The sequence below is a fragment of the Corythoichthys intestinalis genome, chromosome 5 (assembly GCF_030265065.1).
Source record: "Corythoichthys intestinalis isolate RoL2023-P3 chromosome 5, ASM3026506v1, whole genome shotgun sequence".
Classification (NCBI taxonomy): Eukaryota; Metazoa; Chordata; class Actinopteri; order Syngnathiformes; family Syngnathidae; genus Corythoichthys; species Corythoichthys intestinalis.
Window position 1 is genome coordinate 24,337,816 of NC_080399.1, and position 19,279 is coordinate 24,357,094.

At 38.1% G+C, this 19,279-nt stretch overlaps 1 protein-coding gene across 2 annotated transcripts in view; it reads right to left on the bottom strand.

Moving 5' to 3' along the window:
* The window catches only part of rfx4 (regulatory factor X, 4), a 65,822-nt gene that overhangs the window by 39,867 nt on the left and 6,676 nt on the right, over positions 1-19,279 (bottom strand). For both annotated transcript variants that reach the window (XM_057835685.1, XM_057835684.1), the window contains exons 2-4: positions 1,200-1,286; positions 1,036-1,096; positions 762-885 (exon numbers count right to left, since the gene is read on the bottom strand). In XM_057835685.1, coding sequence (XP_057691668.1) covers positions 762-885; positions 1,036-1,096; positions 1,200-1,286 — 272 coding nt within the window. The remainder of the gene's footprint in view (positions 1-761; positions 886-1,035; positions 1,097-1,199; positions 1,287-19,279) is intronic.

Here is a 19,279-nt window from a genome sequence, read left to right on the forward strand (position 1 = left end):
TTAAAATGCGCTGAATCGATTCGGCTTGTTGCCCGCATCGAATCGAATCGTCCATGCCCCGCATCGGGATGCATCGCTGCATCGATTATTGTTGACACCAGTACTATACAGTGGTACCTCTACTTACGAAATTAATTGGTTCTGGAAGTAGTTTCCTAACTTTAAAATTCTTTAAGTAGAGACGTGTTTTCAATGTAAATGCCCTAATGCATTCCAAGCCCCTCAAAATTCAGACAAATCTTTTATAATGTATATAAATGCCTTACAAATACAAGTTACTATTAGATTATTGCACAATAAACATAAAATCAGAGTTGTGCATAATGTAAAAAAACCAAGCATAAAAAATAAAAGTTAATACACTCATGTAAAGCTGTCAGAACATGAGGGGCGAATGAAGAGGACGCTGGGATACACAATACATACAGTAGAGGTCCCTCCGAGCTAATTGGATGCCAGGAATTCTAGGCAACAGCGAATGGCAGAGCAGCTTTAAGTATGTTACATTCAGTAAAGCTGCGAGTACCAGCTAGACTGTATTTTTGCCTTTCGCTTCTTGTAATTTGTTTCATAACAAGAGGCAGTATTTTCCCGTTGAGGCGTGTCTTAACCTGAAAATTATTTATGTAGAGATGTTTTTAAGTAAAGGTACCACTATATTTTGGTCATAATTTCTCAGTATATATGTAGGAAGTTTAAAAACATTCACAATTTTTTACTATTATTTTTTTTTCTCCATTGATTTTACAATGAATGATTACCTTCCCGAAGCTAGCAGCATTGACGGGTTGCGTGTCGTGCTTTTCGCTGAAGTCGAGGTAGTGCATGTAGAGGGCGCTTCTTGGGATGCACACGCCTTCTGCAATCTCATAGTTTTCCTCCAGCCTGGACGACACAGTTAATACACATGGGTTACTTCAGCACAGAATCTGCTGTGTTACAATACATAAGGTGATAGAGTCAGATATGGAGCAACTAAAAAGAAAAAAAGACAGATACTTCGAAATACTAGAAAATTGCTTCAAATAGTATTACCATTCCAGAGTGGCAGGTGTCGAATGCGGTTTGGAGGCCCTGTTATTTTCCTTTTCCTCATCTGAATTTAGAACAAAATGATACAAGTTATCAACAATGTCAGCACAGTAGAGTGTCATTTCTTACTTTTAAGTCAGCGTGACATTGTTTATTATGTGACTCACGCTCGTCGGTGGACATGTTGCCCAGGGACATGTGGCTGGAGTAACGTTTGCTCTCGCTCTCATTGAGGCAGCGCTCGATCCAGCTCTCTGTGGACACACAAACCAATGTTTAGTATACAACTTGAACATAGTGAAAGAATACAAATGCACAAAATATAACTTGAGGAACTACAAAGTGCCAAATTTGTAATGTTCGGATGAATTTACAAGTGTTAACAGAGTATAGAATGGAAGTGAATGTCTTTAGTCTTATTGCACAGGTACAACAAAATTGAAATGTCCATTCATCTGCAAAATGAATTGTACAGTGCCTTGCAAAAGTATTCGGCCCCCTTGAATCTTGCAACCTTTCGCCACATTTCAGGCTTCAAACATAAAGATATGAAATTTAATTTTTTTGTCAAGAATCAACAACAAGTGGGACACAATCGTGAAGTGGAACAGCATTTATTGGATAATTTAAACTTTTTTAACAAATAAAAAACTGAAAAGTGGGGCGTGCAATATTATTCGGCCCCTTTACTTTCAGTGCAGCAAACTCACTCCAGAAGTTCAGTGAGGATCTCTGAATGATCCAATGTTCTCCCAAATGACCGATGATGATAAATAGAATCCACCTGTGTGTAATCAAGTCTCCGTATAAATGCACCTGCTCTGTGATAGTCTCAGGGTTCTGTTTAAAGTGCAGAGAGCATTATGAAAACCAAGGAACACACCAGGCAGGTCCGAGATACTGTTGTGGAGAAGTTTAAAGCCGGATTTGGATACAAAAAGATTTCCCAAGCTTTAAACATCTCAAGGAGCACTGCGCAAGCCATCATATTGAAATGGAAGGAGCATCAGACCACTGCAAATCTACCAAGACCCGGCCGTCCTTCCAAACTTTCTTCTCAAACAAGGAGAAAACTGATCAGAGATGCAGCCATGAGGCCCATGATCACTCTGGATGAACTGCAGAGATCTACAGCTGAGGTGGGAGAGTCTGTCCATAGGACAACAATCAGTCGTACACTGCACAAATCTGGCCTTTATGGAAGAGTGGCAAGAAGAAAGCCATTTTTCAAAGATATCCATAAAAAGTCTCGTTTAAAGTTTGCCACAAGCCACCCGGGAGACACACCAAACATGTGGAAGAAGGTGCTCTGGTCAGATGAAACCAAAATTGAACTTTTTGGCCACAATGCAAAACGATATGTTTGGCGTAAAAGCAACACAGCTCATCACCCTGAACACACCATCCCCACTGTCAAACATGGTGGTGGCAGCATCATGGTTTGGGCCTGCTTTTCTTCAGCAGGGACAGGGAAGATGGTTAAAATTGACGGGAAGATGGATGCAAATACAGGAACATTCTGGAAGAAAACCTGTTGGTATCTGCACAAGACCTGAGACTGGGACAGAGATTTATCTTCCAACAGGACAATGATCCAAAACATAAAGCCAAATCTACAATGGAATGGTTCAAAAATAAACGTATCCAGGTGTTAGAATGGCCAAGTCAAAGTCCAGACCTGAATCCAATCGAGAATCTGTGGAAAGAGCTGAAGACTGCTGTTCACATATACTCTCCATCCAACCTCACTGAGCTCGAGCTGTTTTGCAAGGAAGAATGGGCAAGAATGTCAGTCTCTCGATGTGCAAAACTGATAGAAACATACCCCAAGCGACTTGCAGCTGTAATTGGAGCAAAAGGTGGCGCTACAAAGTATTAACGCAAGGGGGCCGAATAATATTGCACGCCCCACTTTTCAGTTTTTTATTTGTTAAAAAAGTTTAAATTATCCAATACATTTTGTTCCACTTCACGATTGTGTCCCACTTGTTGTTGATTCTTGACAAAAATTAAAATTTTATATCTTTATGTTTGAAGCCTGAAATGTGGCGAAAGGTTGCAAGGTTCAAGGGGGCCGAATACTTTTGCAAGGCACTGTATCATAAAGGATAGAATGTGTAGATATAGAGACTTCCATACACACAAGGAAGGGTACAGAGATTTGTAGTAATGCGTTACATTAATTGAGTAACTTTTTGAGGTACTCGTAAGAGTAGTTTTACTAAGCCATACTTTTTACTTTTACCGGGCTGCCATGTTTTGTTGTAGATTATTGCTGTGATTTTTTTTTTTTGAGTAACATGGCAAACCTTTTACTCACTCAAAATGTAATCAATGACAAGAAATGAATTAAGTATAGAATGATTATGACACAATGTATTTGAGTAAATTTGTGAGGAAAAAAACACTATTCTTCCTCCGCTACTTTGGGCTACACAAGCGTTGTCAAATTTTTCCTATTTAGTTTACATATTGGATTTTTTTTGGCCCAGCGATGCCAAGAGTACCTCTACCAATTTCACCAATGCGACATCACAACAATAATCACATGACTCCATTATACCAATCAGACAGCCTGTTCACTCATGTGTCGTCTTTAAAGCACCGTAAAAAATGAAGTATTTGACATAGAGGTCTGCCCTCAATATGACTCAAAAGCGCGGATTTTAACCTCTCTCCCAGTTTTATTTGGCCCTGATTGACCAGGGAAAACCGGAGTTCTGATCCTTTTAATTTCATAATAGTAACTATGAAGGAACTAATCACTATTCAAATTAGGAACTATTTTCTCCACTAGTTGGCACTCATGCTCTTTGGATGAATCATGCTTCATTTGTGTCATTTCTTTTCTCTCGCCGCAATTCAATGTATCTTTTCAATGTTTTTTTTTTTGTGTATTTCTTCGGCTTAATGTGGTTATTGTACAGTATCATTATAACAACAGTTCATATAGATTGTGCTGAGAAAAAAATACCATTGTTTAAAAAAAAAAGAATCAAACAAAAATTTAAGCAGTTACTCACAATGTTACTCATTACTTGAGTATGGCAGAAAACACAGACAAGACTGAAAAAGCAGATTCTGCTCTTGCAACCCTTTTTAAAATAAACTGCTGTATTTTAAGCCAAAAAAACTGTTGTGTTTGAAAGAATAATATGTCTATATTTAAGCCCCCAAACTATTTTTAATTTGTCCGTTTTACCCTGAAAACCCCCGTTTACAGACGTCGCGCAACCGCTTGTGTTTCAACCCATCCATAAACCGAAGGTAATTAATTATATTTATTATTCAAAATGTCTGTCGTTTTTAGCTTAGAATCATTAATTGATGTCTCATATTTCGTTTAAAAATAAATAAAAAAAATAATAAAAAAACGACTTTAAAAAATGATTCACTCACATATTTTAAACTTTTAAACAAATTATGTCACAATGAAAAAAATGGTGTCTGTAAAAAAGTCACGGATATCCACCTCATAACTATAGCTTAATTGTATTTTTTTGTTACTGTCGCATTTTCTCCGATATGTTAAATGATAAATAATCGATCCAAACAAAGAAAAATTATGAAAATATATAAATATATGAAAAGAAAATCTCGACCACTCCTTGATGTTTGCGATTTCTGCATCGCGACCCTTGTTATATTACCATGTTTCACCCATAAAATCCCCAAAACATCCAGCTGTGGCTTTTCACAGCTGTGTCTTGACACTCAGTGATACATGCTACATGGAGTTTTTGGATCGAAACAAGGTAAGTATGCGATAATATCTCGTTAAAGTCATGGCGTCTGTAATTCTGATCTCGCGTGCTGTCACCTCCAGATAGGGGTTTTCTGTTTAAAAAAAAAAAAAGCCCTCCTCTTCAAATTTTTTCTTCCCCCCAGAAAATTGAGATTTTAAGCTTTCCAATGATGTATCACACATGCATAACGGACAATTTTGAAAGTTGGCCAAATTGGGGGTCTCTGAGCGGAACTTCAAGTCACCTGAGTGTTTTCCGCCGTATTGTTTTCACCAAATATTTTTACTTGAACTTAAGTACATTTTTTGGATGACTTTTACTTTTACTTGAGTAATATTATTTTGAAGTAACGCTACTCTTACTTGAGTAAAATTTTTGGCTATTTTACCCACCTCTGGAGGGGTACATACAGTATCTGAAAAGTCTCCATATTGTGGAAATGTTCACGTTTCATGTAGTTGTCACTTCACATCACAATAAAACATCCAAGTACCTACTGTGGAGCAAACAAGTATTTAGTCCACCACTAATTGTGCAAGTTCTCCCACTTGAAAATATTAGAGAGGCCTGTAATTGTCAACATGGGTAAACCTCAACCATGAGAGACAGAATGTGGAAAAAAAAAAAAAAAAAAACAGAAAATCACATTGTTTGATTTTTAAAGAACTTATTTGCAAATCATGGTGGAAAATAAGTATTTGGTCAATACCAAAAGCTAATCTCAATACTTTGTTATGTACTCTTTGTTGGCAATAACGGAGGCCAAACGTTTTCTGTAACTCTTCACAAGCTTTTCACACACTGTTGCTGGTATTTTGGCCCATTCTTCCATGCAGATCTCCTCTAGAGCAGTGATGTTTTGGGACTGTCGTTGGGCAACACGGACTTTTAACTCCCTCCACAAATTTTCTATGGGGTTGAGATCTGGAGACTGGCTAGGCCACTCCAGGACCTTGAAATGCTTCTTACGAAGCCACTCCTTTGTTGCTCTAGCTTTATGTTTGGGATCATTGTCATGCTGAAAGACCCAGCCACGTCTCATCTTCAATGCCCTTGCTGGTGGAAGGAGATTTTCACTCAAAATCTCTCGATACATGGCTCCATTCATTCTTTCCTTTACACAGATAAGTCGTCCTGGTCCCTTTGCAATAAAACAGCCCCAAAGCATGATGTTTCCACCCCCATCCTTCACAGTGGGTATGGTGTTCTTCGGATGCAATTCAGTATTCTTTCTCCTCCAAACATGAGAATCTGTGTTTCTACCAAAAAGTTCTGTTTTGGATTCATCTGACCATAACACATTCTCCCAGTCCTCTTCTGGATCATCCAAATGCTCTCTAGCGAACCGCAGACGGGCCTGGACGTGTACTTTCTTCAGCAGGGGGACACGTCTGGCAGTGCAGGATTTCAGTCCCTGGGGGCGCATTGTGTTACTGATAGTAGCCTTTGTTACTGTGGTCCCAGCTCTCTGTAGGTCATTCACTAGGTCCCCCCATGTGGTTCTGGGATTTTTGCTCACCGTTCTTGTTTCCATTTTGACGGCACGGGGTGAGATCTTGCATGGAGCCCCAGATCGAGGGACATTATCAGTGGTCTTGTATGTCTTCCATTTTCTAATAATTGCTCCCACAGTTGATTTCTTTACACCTAGCATTTTACCTATTGCAGATTCAGTCTTCCCAGCCTGGTGCAGTTCTACAATTTTGTCTTTGGTGTCCTTCGACAGCTCTTTGGTCTTGGCCATAGCGGAGCTTGGAGTGTTACTGACTGAGGTTGTGGACAGGTGTCTTTTATACTGATAATCAGTTAAAACAGGTGCCATTAATACAGGTAATGAGTGGAGCCTTGTTAGACCTCATTAGAAGAAGTTAGACCTCTTTGACAGCCAGAAATCTTGCTTGTTTGTAGGTGACCAAATACTTATTTTCCACTCTAATTTGGAAATAAATTCTTTAAAAATCAAACAATGTGATTTTCTTTTTCTTTTTTTTTCCACATTCTGTCTCTCATGGTTGAGGTTTACCCATGTTAACAATTACAGGCCTCTCTAATCTTTTCAAGTAGGAGAACTTTCACAATTGGTGGTTGACTAAATACTTATTTGCCCCACTGTACTGTATTGTTAGATACATGTAGATTGGAGTGGTGGACAATGTGAATCATACAATACGTCACTCTGTAAAACAGGATTTTCTGTTTTATTACAAAACTGTAAAGTTCTTAGGGACACAGAGCCCTAATTCAGATACACTAGCGCAGTGCTTCTCAATTATTTTCTGTGATGCCCTCCCTCCAGGGAAACGTAAAAGTCCCCCCCCCCACCCCAACTCTATGTCGCCACTGTAAATATACCGTAGAATATTGTATATAAAATTCTTATAAGTACACCTCTGCATGACATTGTGTTATTTTTAATATTAAAGAAAAAAGTAATATAGATGAACTAACAATAAAGTGTAAAAAAAAAAAAAAAAAAAAAAAAAAAACATCCATACTGTAAAAATACTCAAGATACATTTGATACTTAAAAATAAAATGTAATAAAATCAATAAATACAGTGGGGAGAACAAGTATTTGTATCAAATACTTGTTCTCCCCACTGTAATAATAAATTCAAGTTGATTAGCAACATTAACTCACGAGAACAATATGCTAAACAATTAGACTGAAAAAAACAAAAATTAATAGAACAAAAACGACAGTGTCATTGGACAGAGGGACAGTTTTTAATTTTGCTTCAGGCAGTATCAGCTCCTTTGCTAGGCTGTGGGGTTATTTTGCACTGAGCTTGGTATGCCACCTTATATGATGCTGACACTGCACGCTGGTTTACTGATGTAACACTGACAAAGCAGGAGGAATGTTGGCAATTTTTTGCATGTTTTGGCTGAAAAAATAATTCCTGCTTTCCGCTGCGAACAATTTTAGACATAGTAAAAAGACTGGTCTTTCCTTGTCTTCCACTGAACTAATAGTCAAAGCCAAAAGCTACACATGCTTCATCTTATTTTCTTGTCTTAGGTTTTCCTATCTCCAGAGCTCTTTGCTGTGTGCTCTTGTTTTGTTCAAAAATACTGCGCACACGCTGAAAATGAGAGTGGTACTGTCATCCACTGAGTGGATGTGCAATTACACTTTATTCTATAATGACAAAAATGTATGTTCCCCAAGGTCACATGCGCCACCCCCAGCATCGCTCTGTGCCCCCCTGGGGGGGCCCGCCCCACTATTTGAGAAGTACTGCACTAGCGGGAGAGGCCCTGAAGAATTTTACGGTACATCTCAATAAATTCGAATTCTATCAATCAGTTGACGTTCCTTGCTAACCTATCATATTTTTAGAAGTTTAGATTAACTAGACGTCATTAATTTTTGTACGCTCGCTTATATAAAATCTAAACTGGGTCTTTCAAGGAATGGGAACCAGTTGGTTCCTGTGGCGATGCCAACAGCTGGTGGCAAAAACAATTACAGTGGAGCGTCTACATACATAGTTAATCCGTTCCAGACCCTTGTCTAAGTCGAAATGGTCGTATGTCAAGCACGATTTCCCTAGAAGAATACATTATAATTCCATTAATTCGTTCCACAGCCCGAAAACCTACTGTAAATCCTTAATATATTCTGCTAGTATTATTACAAATAGCAATTACACAAAACAAATAAATAATGAATAAAAATCGGAATAATAATATAATAATAGTAATAATAGTAATAGTACCTGTAATAATGTAACGAATCAGGTTTTAATGTGGTGGATGTGTTTTGCGTGGTATACACTGTACACAGTGTGGCTGACGTAACAGAGTGAGAGAGGACTATTTTACTTTCACTTTTCATGTTCATCCGCGGCGGACAGTAGGCATGTTGTGTTGCACAAGTTCTGAAATAAATGATTAAAAAACCTGGCGAAGCTTGCGATTTTACAACATTAATAATTGTCACCTTAACTTATAAAACTGGCGAACGGAGGTCGGAGGAGGACCGTCGAGATCGTAGACATTTTACGGCCGTATTGTCAAGCCAGTTCACGGACGCGCACACCACGCTCAGATTTTTCTGTCATTTCCATCAATGGTAAGCCTCTCATTTTCCCTTTTTTCACCACCTGCACTAAGATTCTTGAAAACCATGTTGATTTCTCTCACAAGAAAATCCGCTGTGCGTCAGTCTTGCGGGAAACAAAGAAACTGCGGCGCTTTCATAAATTGTCGTATTTCGAGCATGTCGTCGGATGTAGAAACAAATGGCCAGTCAAATTTTACGTCGGATGTTGAAAAGATCGTGTGTTGAAGCGATCGTATGTCGAGGTACTACTGTACTGGAATTTTTGGACTGTGACGCGCTACTTTTTTCCATTGTTTTGCTAATGAGCTTCATGTCTTTTGTTGTAAAAATCGTAAAATACAATTTGGTCAAGTACAGCTCATATTCATTGCAGTTTATACAATATGAACGAGTTTTCTTGTCAAATATGATATGTGTGGCTTATAGTAGAGTAATTGCATTATAGTCCAAAATGTATTAATATCTGTTTATAATATATATTTTTTTTTTAGCAATTTTGAGTTAATTTCTTGGCAAATTGCTTAAATATATATATATATAAACGCGTTCTTCCTCTGCCCAAGATGCACCCTCCCACCAATTTCGACGACCGTGCGAATTCCTAGTGTCTGAATAAACCCGATTCATAGTCTCCGACTAAAGCCGAGCAAACAAATTCTGATGAATCATAGTCTGACGAATGTCTTCTCTTATACAAATCCCAAACACAGAAAAAGGGAAACGGATTTTAGCTTTATCAAATGTCGCAGTTGAAAAATTTGTTAAGATTAACAAACAAAACATTTTCATCACAAAACTTTTTGTGACATACAGTGACTGACAGTGAATGGCGGCATGTTGAAGCCTAAATTAATAATGAAAATGAATAGAATTACAAAAATTTGACAATGTTGTGTATGTACTGTATATCCTAGCGCCCGTTTTTTCTTCATGGGTAACGTAGTTGTTACTTATGGTATGTACTAGTGGGCCTTCACTTGGATATCAAGGATGTGGAATAAATGCACAAATGGCTTGCCATCTCCACGGCTCTATTTGAGGAGCTTTTTCATCCACACGGCAGGAATCCGGCCAGCTTTGTCCCAACAACCCACCCACCACCGGGACCCCATTACCCCCGCCCGCGGGAGAAGATGACGACGGAGAACCCCGGCTTAAAAGAGCCTGTGCACATTTAGTGAGAAAGCCATTGTGCCTGTTTTCATTTCAAGCTCAACTGCTCTGTGTGTGTGCATGTGTGGCTTTGACTGGGAGGCTCAGTATTGGAATTCCCTAAAACGAACATGTATAAAATTAATTAATCAGCCTATGAAGACTTTGCTGGGTGTTTATTAGGAGAACATTAGCATTTTAATGAGACCCCGCTCAAGGCAAACTAAGCACCTGCTTAGTGCTGAGCAATTATTGGTCAATAGCGCTTGGAGTGTGATTATTATTTACATTTATGACTTGTAGTAGTGTTGAAGAAGTCAAATGTTTGGACTTTGGACATTTTTTTTTTTTTTTTTTTTTTTTTTTTTAAAAAGACCTGACGATTCAACTTGCCCTCCTGACTTACGGATTTAATTCGTTCCACGACAACACTTGTAACTCAAAATATCCTTATGGCAAATTGCATTGAAATGAATAGACAGGCCATTAACCCCTTGACACCTTAATACACTTTTTATCTTTGGGGGATACACAAGTAAATAAATATACATAATAAAAATACTACAGAAATATATATCTTTGAATGCATTTATACACTACTGTGCAAAAGTTTGGGGTCGCTTAGACCCCAAACCTTTGAACCGTAGTGTACATAATGAAAAATTCCATATGATACACTGTATACATATACATACAGTGGGGCAAATAAGTATTTAGTCAACCACCAATTGTGCAAGTTCTCCTACTTGAAAAGATTAGACAGACCTGTAATTGTCAACATGGGTAAATGTTGAGGTAATTATCGAGGGTTGATTGATTGAATATTTGCTTGATTGATTGAATATTTGCTTGTGCTCATATATACCATACATAATACATATTGCCATATTTTTTTCTTATTGATATAACCTGTAAAGTATTATTGCTTGCTATACTAGGTTGTAGTATAATGTTTAAGTGTTACAAAGAGGGTCGGGATGACAACTGCCTTGCTTCATGGCCGCATCATTGCGTAACTAGACCTTCCGGGACATCTTCAGCACCTGGCGTCTGGACTTTCGTCTAGACCTTCGAGGACAATTTTCCATTCGAGGACATCTTCCATGGCCGCAGCGTTGCATAACTGAAGTGTCTGGGTCATTCTGACCATTTTTTACCTATGCCTTTGCTTACACACGTGTATTTAGTTAGTTCCACCTACATGCTCACACATAGCCAACCAAAATCACATGGGTGTCTCCAGCTTGCTTTCCCCCTCCCTTCAGGGCGGCATCCTTCTGTGTTAGGACAAACCCCTAATAAAAAGAGCAAAGAGGGTTTTTTCCTTAGATCAATTTTGGTGACTATACAGCGTAATCTAGCATTCCTTTGTCTGGTCCCTCTTTGCTCTTCTTGGCCAAGAAAACTGAGTGTCTTCTCTCCTTATTTTGGGGTAATTTTACAAATGTCTACCTAAGGGTCATTTTTTAACTTGACAGTAAACCTCAGCCATGAGAGACAGAATGTGGAAAAAAAACAGAAAATCAAATTGTTTGATTTTTAAAGAATTTATTACCAAATTAGAGTGGAAAATAAGTATTTGGTCACATAAAAACAAGGAAGATATCTGGCTGTCAAAGAGGTCTAACTTCTAACGGGGTCTAACGAGGCTCCACTTGTTACGTGTATTAATGGCACCTGTTTTAACTCATTATCGGTATAAAAGACACCTGTCCACAATCTCAGTCAGTCACACTCCAAACTCCACTATGGCCAAGACCAAAGAGCTGTCAAAGGACACCAGAGACAAAATTGTAGACCTGCACCAGCCTGGGAAGACTGAATCTGCAATAGGTAAAACGGTTGGTGTAAAGAAATCAACTGTGGGAGCAATTATTAGAAAATGGAAGACATACAAGACCACTGATAATCTCCCTCGATCTGGGGCTCCATGCAAGATCTCCCCCCGTGACGTCAAAATGATAACAAAAACTGCCAGACGTGTCACCCTGCTGAAGAAAGTACACGTCCAGGCCCGTCTGCGGTTCGCTAGAGAGCATTTGGATGATCCAGAAGAGGACTGGGAGAACGTGTTATAGTCAGATGAAACCAAAATAACTTTTTGGTAGAAACACAGGTTCTCGTGTTTGGAGGAGAAAAAATACTGAATTGCATCCAAAGAACACCATACCCACTGTCAAGCATGGGGGTGGAAACATCATGCTTTGGGGCTGTTTTTCCGCAAAGGGACCAGGACGACTGATCTGTGTAAAGGAAAGAATGAATTAGGCCAGGTATCGAGAGATTTTGAGTGAAAATCTCCTTCCATCAGCAAGGACATTGAAGATGAGACGTGGCTGGGTCTGACATGCATGACATGGCATGACAATGATCCCAAACACACAGCCAGGGCAACAAAGGAGTGGCTTCGTAAGAAGCATTTCAAGGTCCTGGAGTGGCCTACCCAGTCTCCAGTTCTCAACCCCATTGAAAATCTGTGGAGGGAGTTGAAAGTCTGTGTGGCCCAACAACATACCCAAAACATAGCTGCTCTAGAGGAGATCTGCATGAAAGAATGGGCCAAAATACCAGAAACAGTGTGTGAAAATCTTGTGAAACGTTACAGAAAACGTTTGGCCTCCGTTATTGCCAACAAAGGTTACATAACAAAGTATTGAGATGAACTTTTGGTATTGACCAAATACTTATTTTCCACCATGATTTGCAAATAAATTCTTTAAAACTCAAACAATGTGATTTTCTGTTTTTTTTTCCACATTCTGTCTCTCATGGTTGAGGTTTGCCCATGTTGACAATTACAGGCCTCTCTAATGTTTTCAAGTGTGAGAACTTGTGCAATTAGTGGTTGACTAAATATTTATTTGCAGTTTATGCATATGGCGGAAAACACTCAGGTGACTTGAAGTTCCGCTCTGAGACCCCCAATTTGGCCAAATTTCAAAATTGTCTTATATGCACGTGTGGTACATCATTGGATAGCTTAAAATCTCAATTTTCTGGGGAAATAAAATTTTTGAAGAGGAGGGCATTTTAGAATTTTTTTTTTTTTTTAATTTAAACCACAAACCCTAACTGGAGGTGAGAGCATGAGAGAGCCGAATTAAAGATGCCACGATTTTAACGAGATATTATCGCGTACTTACCTCTTTTCGATCCAAAAACTCCATGTAGCATGTATCACCAAGTGTCAAGACACAGCTGTGAATGGCCACAGCCGGATTTTTGGGGAATTTTAAGGGTGAAACATGGTCATATAACAAGGGTCGCGATGCAGAAATCGCAGATATCAGGAAGTGATCGAGATTTTCCTTATCATATATTTACCCTTTTAAACTTTTTTTTCCTCAATTTTTCTTTGTTTGGATCGATTAAATTATCATCTCAAATAATGGGGAAAATGCGATAGTAACATGAAAAATACAATTAAGCGATAGTTATGAGGTAGATATCAGTGATTTATTTACAGACACCATTTTTTTTCATTGTGACGTAATTTGTTTTAAAGTTTAAAATTTGCAAGTGAATATTTTAAAAAAAAAAAATTTTTTTTAAACAAAATATTAGACATCAATTAATATTCTAAGCCAAAAATGACATTTTGAATAATAAATATCACTACTTCCCTTCTTTTAATGGCTGGGTTGAAACAAAAGTGGTTGGGCGATGTCTGTAAACGGGGGTTTGCAGGGTAAGACGGACAAATTGAAAATTGTTCGGGGGCTTAATGCGCCATGAATCTGCTCTGGCAGCATATAGACATTCAGTATTGTTCTATCAGACGCAACAGTTGTTTTGGCTTAAAATGCAGCAGTTTATTTCATTATGTATTACACACAATGAAAAATACAACACAAATTCCATTGAAAAAAAAAAAAAACATTATAGATTTAAAAACAAAAGGAGTTAGAAGAATTAGAAAATTTGGGAGAAAATATAATAAATCTTTTTCTGTTGACTTTTTCCCCCCCAAAAGAAATCTTAATTAAAAAACAAAAACACACACACACAAAAACAAAAAACAAAAAAAAACATAATTTATGATTTTCAATCAGTTTTCAATTAATTTTCTATATTTACTTTATTCTTTCTTATTTTTAAATTTTTTATGAGTTTTTTTTGGAGGGTGTGGTTCTCTTTTTTAGCTGTATTTTTCAATTTAATTTCCAATTCAGTATTTTTTTTTTTATTCATACTATTCTATTTACTTTGTATTCCTTCAATGCTTTACGTATTTTCTAAAATTTCTCTAAAATAGCACCCGACAAGTACCATATGAGTATGTACGTCATACAAACATTTAATAACAATATATTTGAATAAAATTAACAGGAGTATATTAATATACGGTGTACTGTACATACACATATTCAGTGTATGAAGGCGACAGCTTAGAAGTATTGTTTTATTGTCTGTCTACATGTGTTGCTGCACCACGTGTGTTGATTGAATGGTAGTTGCATTAACCTTTGTTGGTTGAGAGGTTTAGTGATCCCAACTCGAGCTTTACACCCAATTTTTTCTGGACAAAAATAATCTTTCGGGCAATAGCTCGTATCTCGTAAAACTAGTACATCAAGTAACCACTACATTTGCTTTTGAATGGTCCTATGGCAACAACTTTTTTATTTTTTAATTTCAATGAACTGATCTCTAGTTTATCACTAGAAGACGTCCAATCCATTTGAACTGGGAAGGTGGCAGCGAATGCACATTCGCTCATACTTCCACGTTAATGGCAGCCACTGAGTTAAAGTAATATCACTTGGAATGTTATCTAAATCAAATCTCCTGATGTGTTACGGTCGCAATAAAATTATAGTTGGTGTATCAATAAACAATATTGTCAGCAATAGAAGGCCCTTTAAATGTAGTTTTGTTGAAGTCCACAAGGAGGCATGGACTAACTCTGAATTTTAATGAGATACAAGGCAGTGAAGGGCAAGGGAAAAAAGTCCCCTTTTCTTGCATGCCAACATTGATGGGATGTGACAAGCACAGCGGCTGTTGTTGGGACACAGCATTGGCAAGAGTGGGGGGGTCAAACATTTTTAAAAGTACTTTGCAAAGGCAAGAATATATGATGAAGGAAAAACACACAAGTGTCTCAGCAGGGGACAAACACAACTAATTTCATTACTGTGATCATCACCATGATTTTTATTAGTACTAGCAGTAGTAGTACAATGAATCTCCTCTGTTTATTGTGAGGGTTACGTTAGGAATAGGTGATAAACAACAATATACAAACAATATAGAATAGAAAACCTTTCTTTTCATAGTTTGGCGCCAAGCAAATTAAGATTAAAATACCCTAATTTCTGACCTATAAATCGCACCTGACTATAAGCCGCACCGAATATCTCTCACAAGAAAAACAGTATACACTGCTGGCCAAAAGTATTGGCACCCCTGCTCAATTTCTCCAAGAAAATGATTGCAATTACAAATGCTTTGGTAGTAATATCTTCATTTATTTTGCATGCAATGAAAAAACACAGAAGAGACTGAAAAATAAATTAAAAATCATTATCATTTTACACAAAACTCCAAAAATGGACTGGACTAAAGTATTGGCACCCTCACCCAAATACTTGATAGCACAACCTTTAGATAATAACTGCGAACAACTGCTTCCGGTATCCATCAGTGAGTTTCCTTCAATGCTCTGCTAGAATTCTAGACCATTCTTCTTTGGCCAAAATGCTCCACGTCTCTGAGATTTGAAGGGTGCCTTCTCCAAACTGCCATTTTCAGATCTCTCCACAGGTGTTCTATGAGATTCAGGTCTGGACTCATTGCTAGCCACTTTAGAAGTCTCCAATGCTTTCTCTGAAACTATTTTCTAATGCTTTTTGAAGTGTGTTTTGGGTCATTGTCCTGCTGGAAGACCCATGACCTCTGAGGGAGACCCAGATTTCTCACACTGGGCCCTACATTATGCTGCACACATTTTTGGTAGTCTTCAGACTTTATAATGCCACACACACGATCAAGCAGTCCAGTGCCAGAGGTAGCAAAGCAACCCCAAAACATCAGGGAACCTCTGCCATGTTTGACTGTGGGTATCGTGTTCTTTTCTTTGAAGGCCTTGTTTTTTTCCTGTAAACTCTATGTTGATGCCTTTGCCCAAAAAGCTCTACTTTTGTCTCATCTGACTAGAGAACATTCTTCCAAAACATTTCTGGCTTTCTCAGGTAAGTTTTGGCAAACTCCAGTCTGTCCTTTTTATGTCTCTAGGTCAGAAGTGGGGTCTTCCTGGGTATCCTACCATAGAGTCCCTTTTCATTCAGACGCCAACGGATAATACAGTTGACACTGTTGTACCCTTGGACTGCAGGACAGCTTAAACTTGTTTGGATGCTAGTCGAGGTTCTTCATCCACCATCTGCACAATCTTTCCAGGGGTGGTGTGGCTCAGTGGTAGAGTAGTTGTCCCCCAACCCAGAGGTTGTGGGTTCGATTCTCTGCCCTGATGAACTCGCCTAAGTATCCTTGAGCAAGATACTGAACCCCACATTGCTCCTGGTGCTGCGTCACCAGTAGGTGGATGGCGATGTAGTGTAAAGCGCCTTGAAAGGTGGAAAAGCGCTATACAAGTATAACACCATTTACCATCTTTTGTTGAAATCCCTTGTCAATTTTTCTTTTCCGTACATTGCCATGGGCTTTACACTTATTGATGACACTGCGCACGGTAGAAACAGAAACATTCAGGTCTTTGGAGATGGACTTGTAGCCTTGAGATTGCCCATGATTCCTCACAATTTTGCTTCTCAAGTCCTCAGACAGTTCTTTGGTCTTCATTCTTTTCCCCATGCTCAATGTGGTACACACAAGGACACAGGACAGAGGTTGAGTCAACTTTAATCCATTTTAACTCCTGCAAGTGTGATTTAGTTACTGCCACCACCTGTAATGTGCCACAGGTAAGTAACAGGTGCTGTTAATTACACAAATTAGAGAAGTATCACATGATTTTTTTTTTAAAGAGTGCTAATACTTTTGTCTGGCTCATTTTTGGAGTTTTGTGTAGGATGATAATGTTTTTTTTTCCCCCATTCTCTTTTGTGGGTTTTTATTGCAAGGAAAATAATTGAAGATATTACTACCAAAGCAGTTATAATTGCATAATTTTCTGGGAGAAATTGAGCATTATCTGACAGAATTGCAGGGGTGCCGATACTTTTGGCCAGCAGTGTATTTGTCCACATTTAAACTGCACTGGACTATAAACAACAGGCATTCACATTACATTATGGGATATTTACACCAAAAGGCACACAACTCATCAAATTAAAAAAAAATCCCTAAATTGCTAGCTTAGCACTTGTTCTAATACCTTCGCTGTCAAAAATCGGGGGACAATCGTACATTATTTTTAAGAAATACTTGCTTGTACGGTCCTCGAAATAAGAGGCAAAGTGTACGTGTTTCAAACTGTTTACTGCAATTCCAATGAAGATAACACAGGGGAATTCACCTTGGCATATTCAAACTCAAACATGTTTAACAAAACTCAATAATTTGTAAACAAAAAAGCTTCGCTAACAGAAATGAACACAAATGCTAATTATTCTAACCCTTCAAAGAACAGCCACACGGCACTTTTTTGGTTTCTAAAAAAAAAAAATCACTGAACTTACACGGCAAAAGCAACCAAAAACCTTTCACGCAAGCGGTATGGCTTGTATGTTTCGTTTCTGTGTATGAAAAAAGGCGTACAATTAAAGCGTTGATTGATTGCTCGATCTAAATATGCCAATACATGACTAAAGAAGAAACCAGGGAATGTACACTTCAATCTGATGAATTAAGCAAAGTGAAAAATAAGATCGAAAACACCCAAAATTCATTTTTATCACAATTTTTTTTACGTAATGATCATTTATTTCAAGGTTTTTGATTTTTGTCCTTGGTTTCCAATTTTCATTTTGATGCATCCCTAATCAAGGTAGGCACTAAATGTGAACGAGGGTATTGTTTGTCTGTGTCTGCCCTGCGCTGGTCTGGCGACCAGTCCAGGGCGCTCTATTTCTCTAGCCCAAAGTCAGTTGGCCTTTACAAGCTGGTTGCAGACAACCACGATCCAACACCACTAGGGAATCCTGGTCAATGCCGCACTACACATACTAGGACTGCTGTGGTAGGTTGCTATTTTTGACAAAAGATCAGGTATACGCAGTCCCAAAATTCAGGATATTTCAACTTTTATAGTTCACATTCTGGGGGAAGAAATGCAGTTTTCCAATTAAAGATGTCCCGATCAATCGGGTCCGATCACGTCACTTTCAAAGTATCGGAATCGGCAAAAAAATATCGGACATGCCTTTTTTTAATATATATATATTTATTAATTAAATCTCTTTCTAATTGTACTTAACGTTAAAGACAAAATGTCTTACTCTCATCCAGAGTCTTGAGTTTTGGCTTAAAGTAGGGCTATCAAATTTATCGCGTTAACGGCGGTAATTAATTTTTAAAAAATTAATCACGTAAAATATTTAACGCAATTAACGCATGCGCTGCACGACCCTTTCACGCGTTGTTGCGTTCAATCTATAATGGCGCCATTTTACCTATATAGAGAGCTAAAAGGCAGCGTATAATGAGTGGAGTGAATTTTGGCAGCCTTTGGAGCCTTTTTTTAATTGGCTAAAGCCTCACAATCCTTCTCTCAACAATTAGAAATATCGTGGGTAGCAATGTGGGGACGAAAGGTAGTAACTGATCTTTTTCTTAACACCCTATATTATTTCCCAACGCAGAGAAGATATATCAATTGGTGCCACTACGCACAGTCATGGTTGCACTTCCTATCATGCATTTGGGCAGAACAGTTAAATGGCTACAGTATCATTTACTAAAAGCTCAACAAATACACTAGATGGCAATATTTAGTCACAATATACAAAGTCACATTTATCCTTTAAGAATTACAAGTCTTTCTATCCGTGGATCCCTCTCACAGAAAGAATGTTAATAATGTAAATGCCATCTTGAGGATTTTTTGTGATAATAAACAAATACAGTACTTATGTACTGTATGTTGAATGTATATATTTGTCCGAGTTTTATTCATTTTTTTTCTTGATGCATTGCCAAAATGTATATGATCGGGAAAAATTATCGGGAATGATTGGAATTGAATCGGGAGCAAAAAAAAAAAAGCAATCAGATCGGGAAATATCGAGATCGGCAGATACTCAAACTAAAATGATCGGGATCGGATCGGGAGAAAAAAAACATGATCAGAACAACCCTATTTCCAACCATTGCCCAT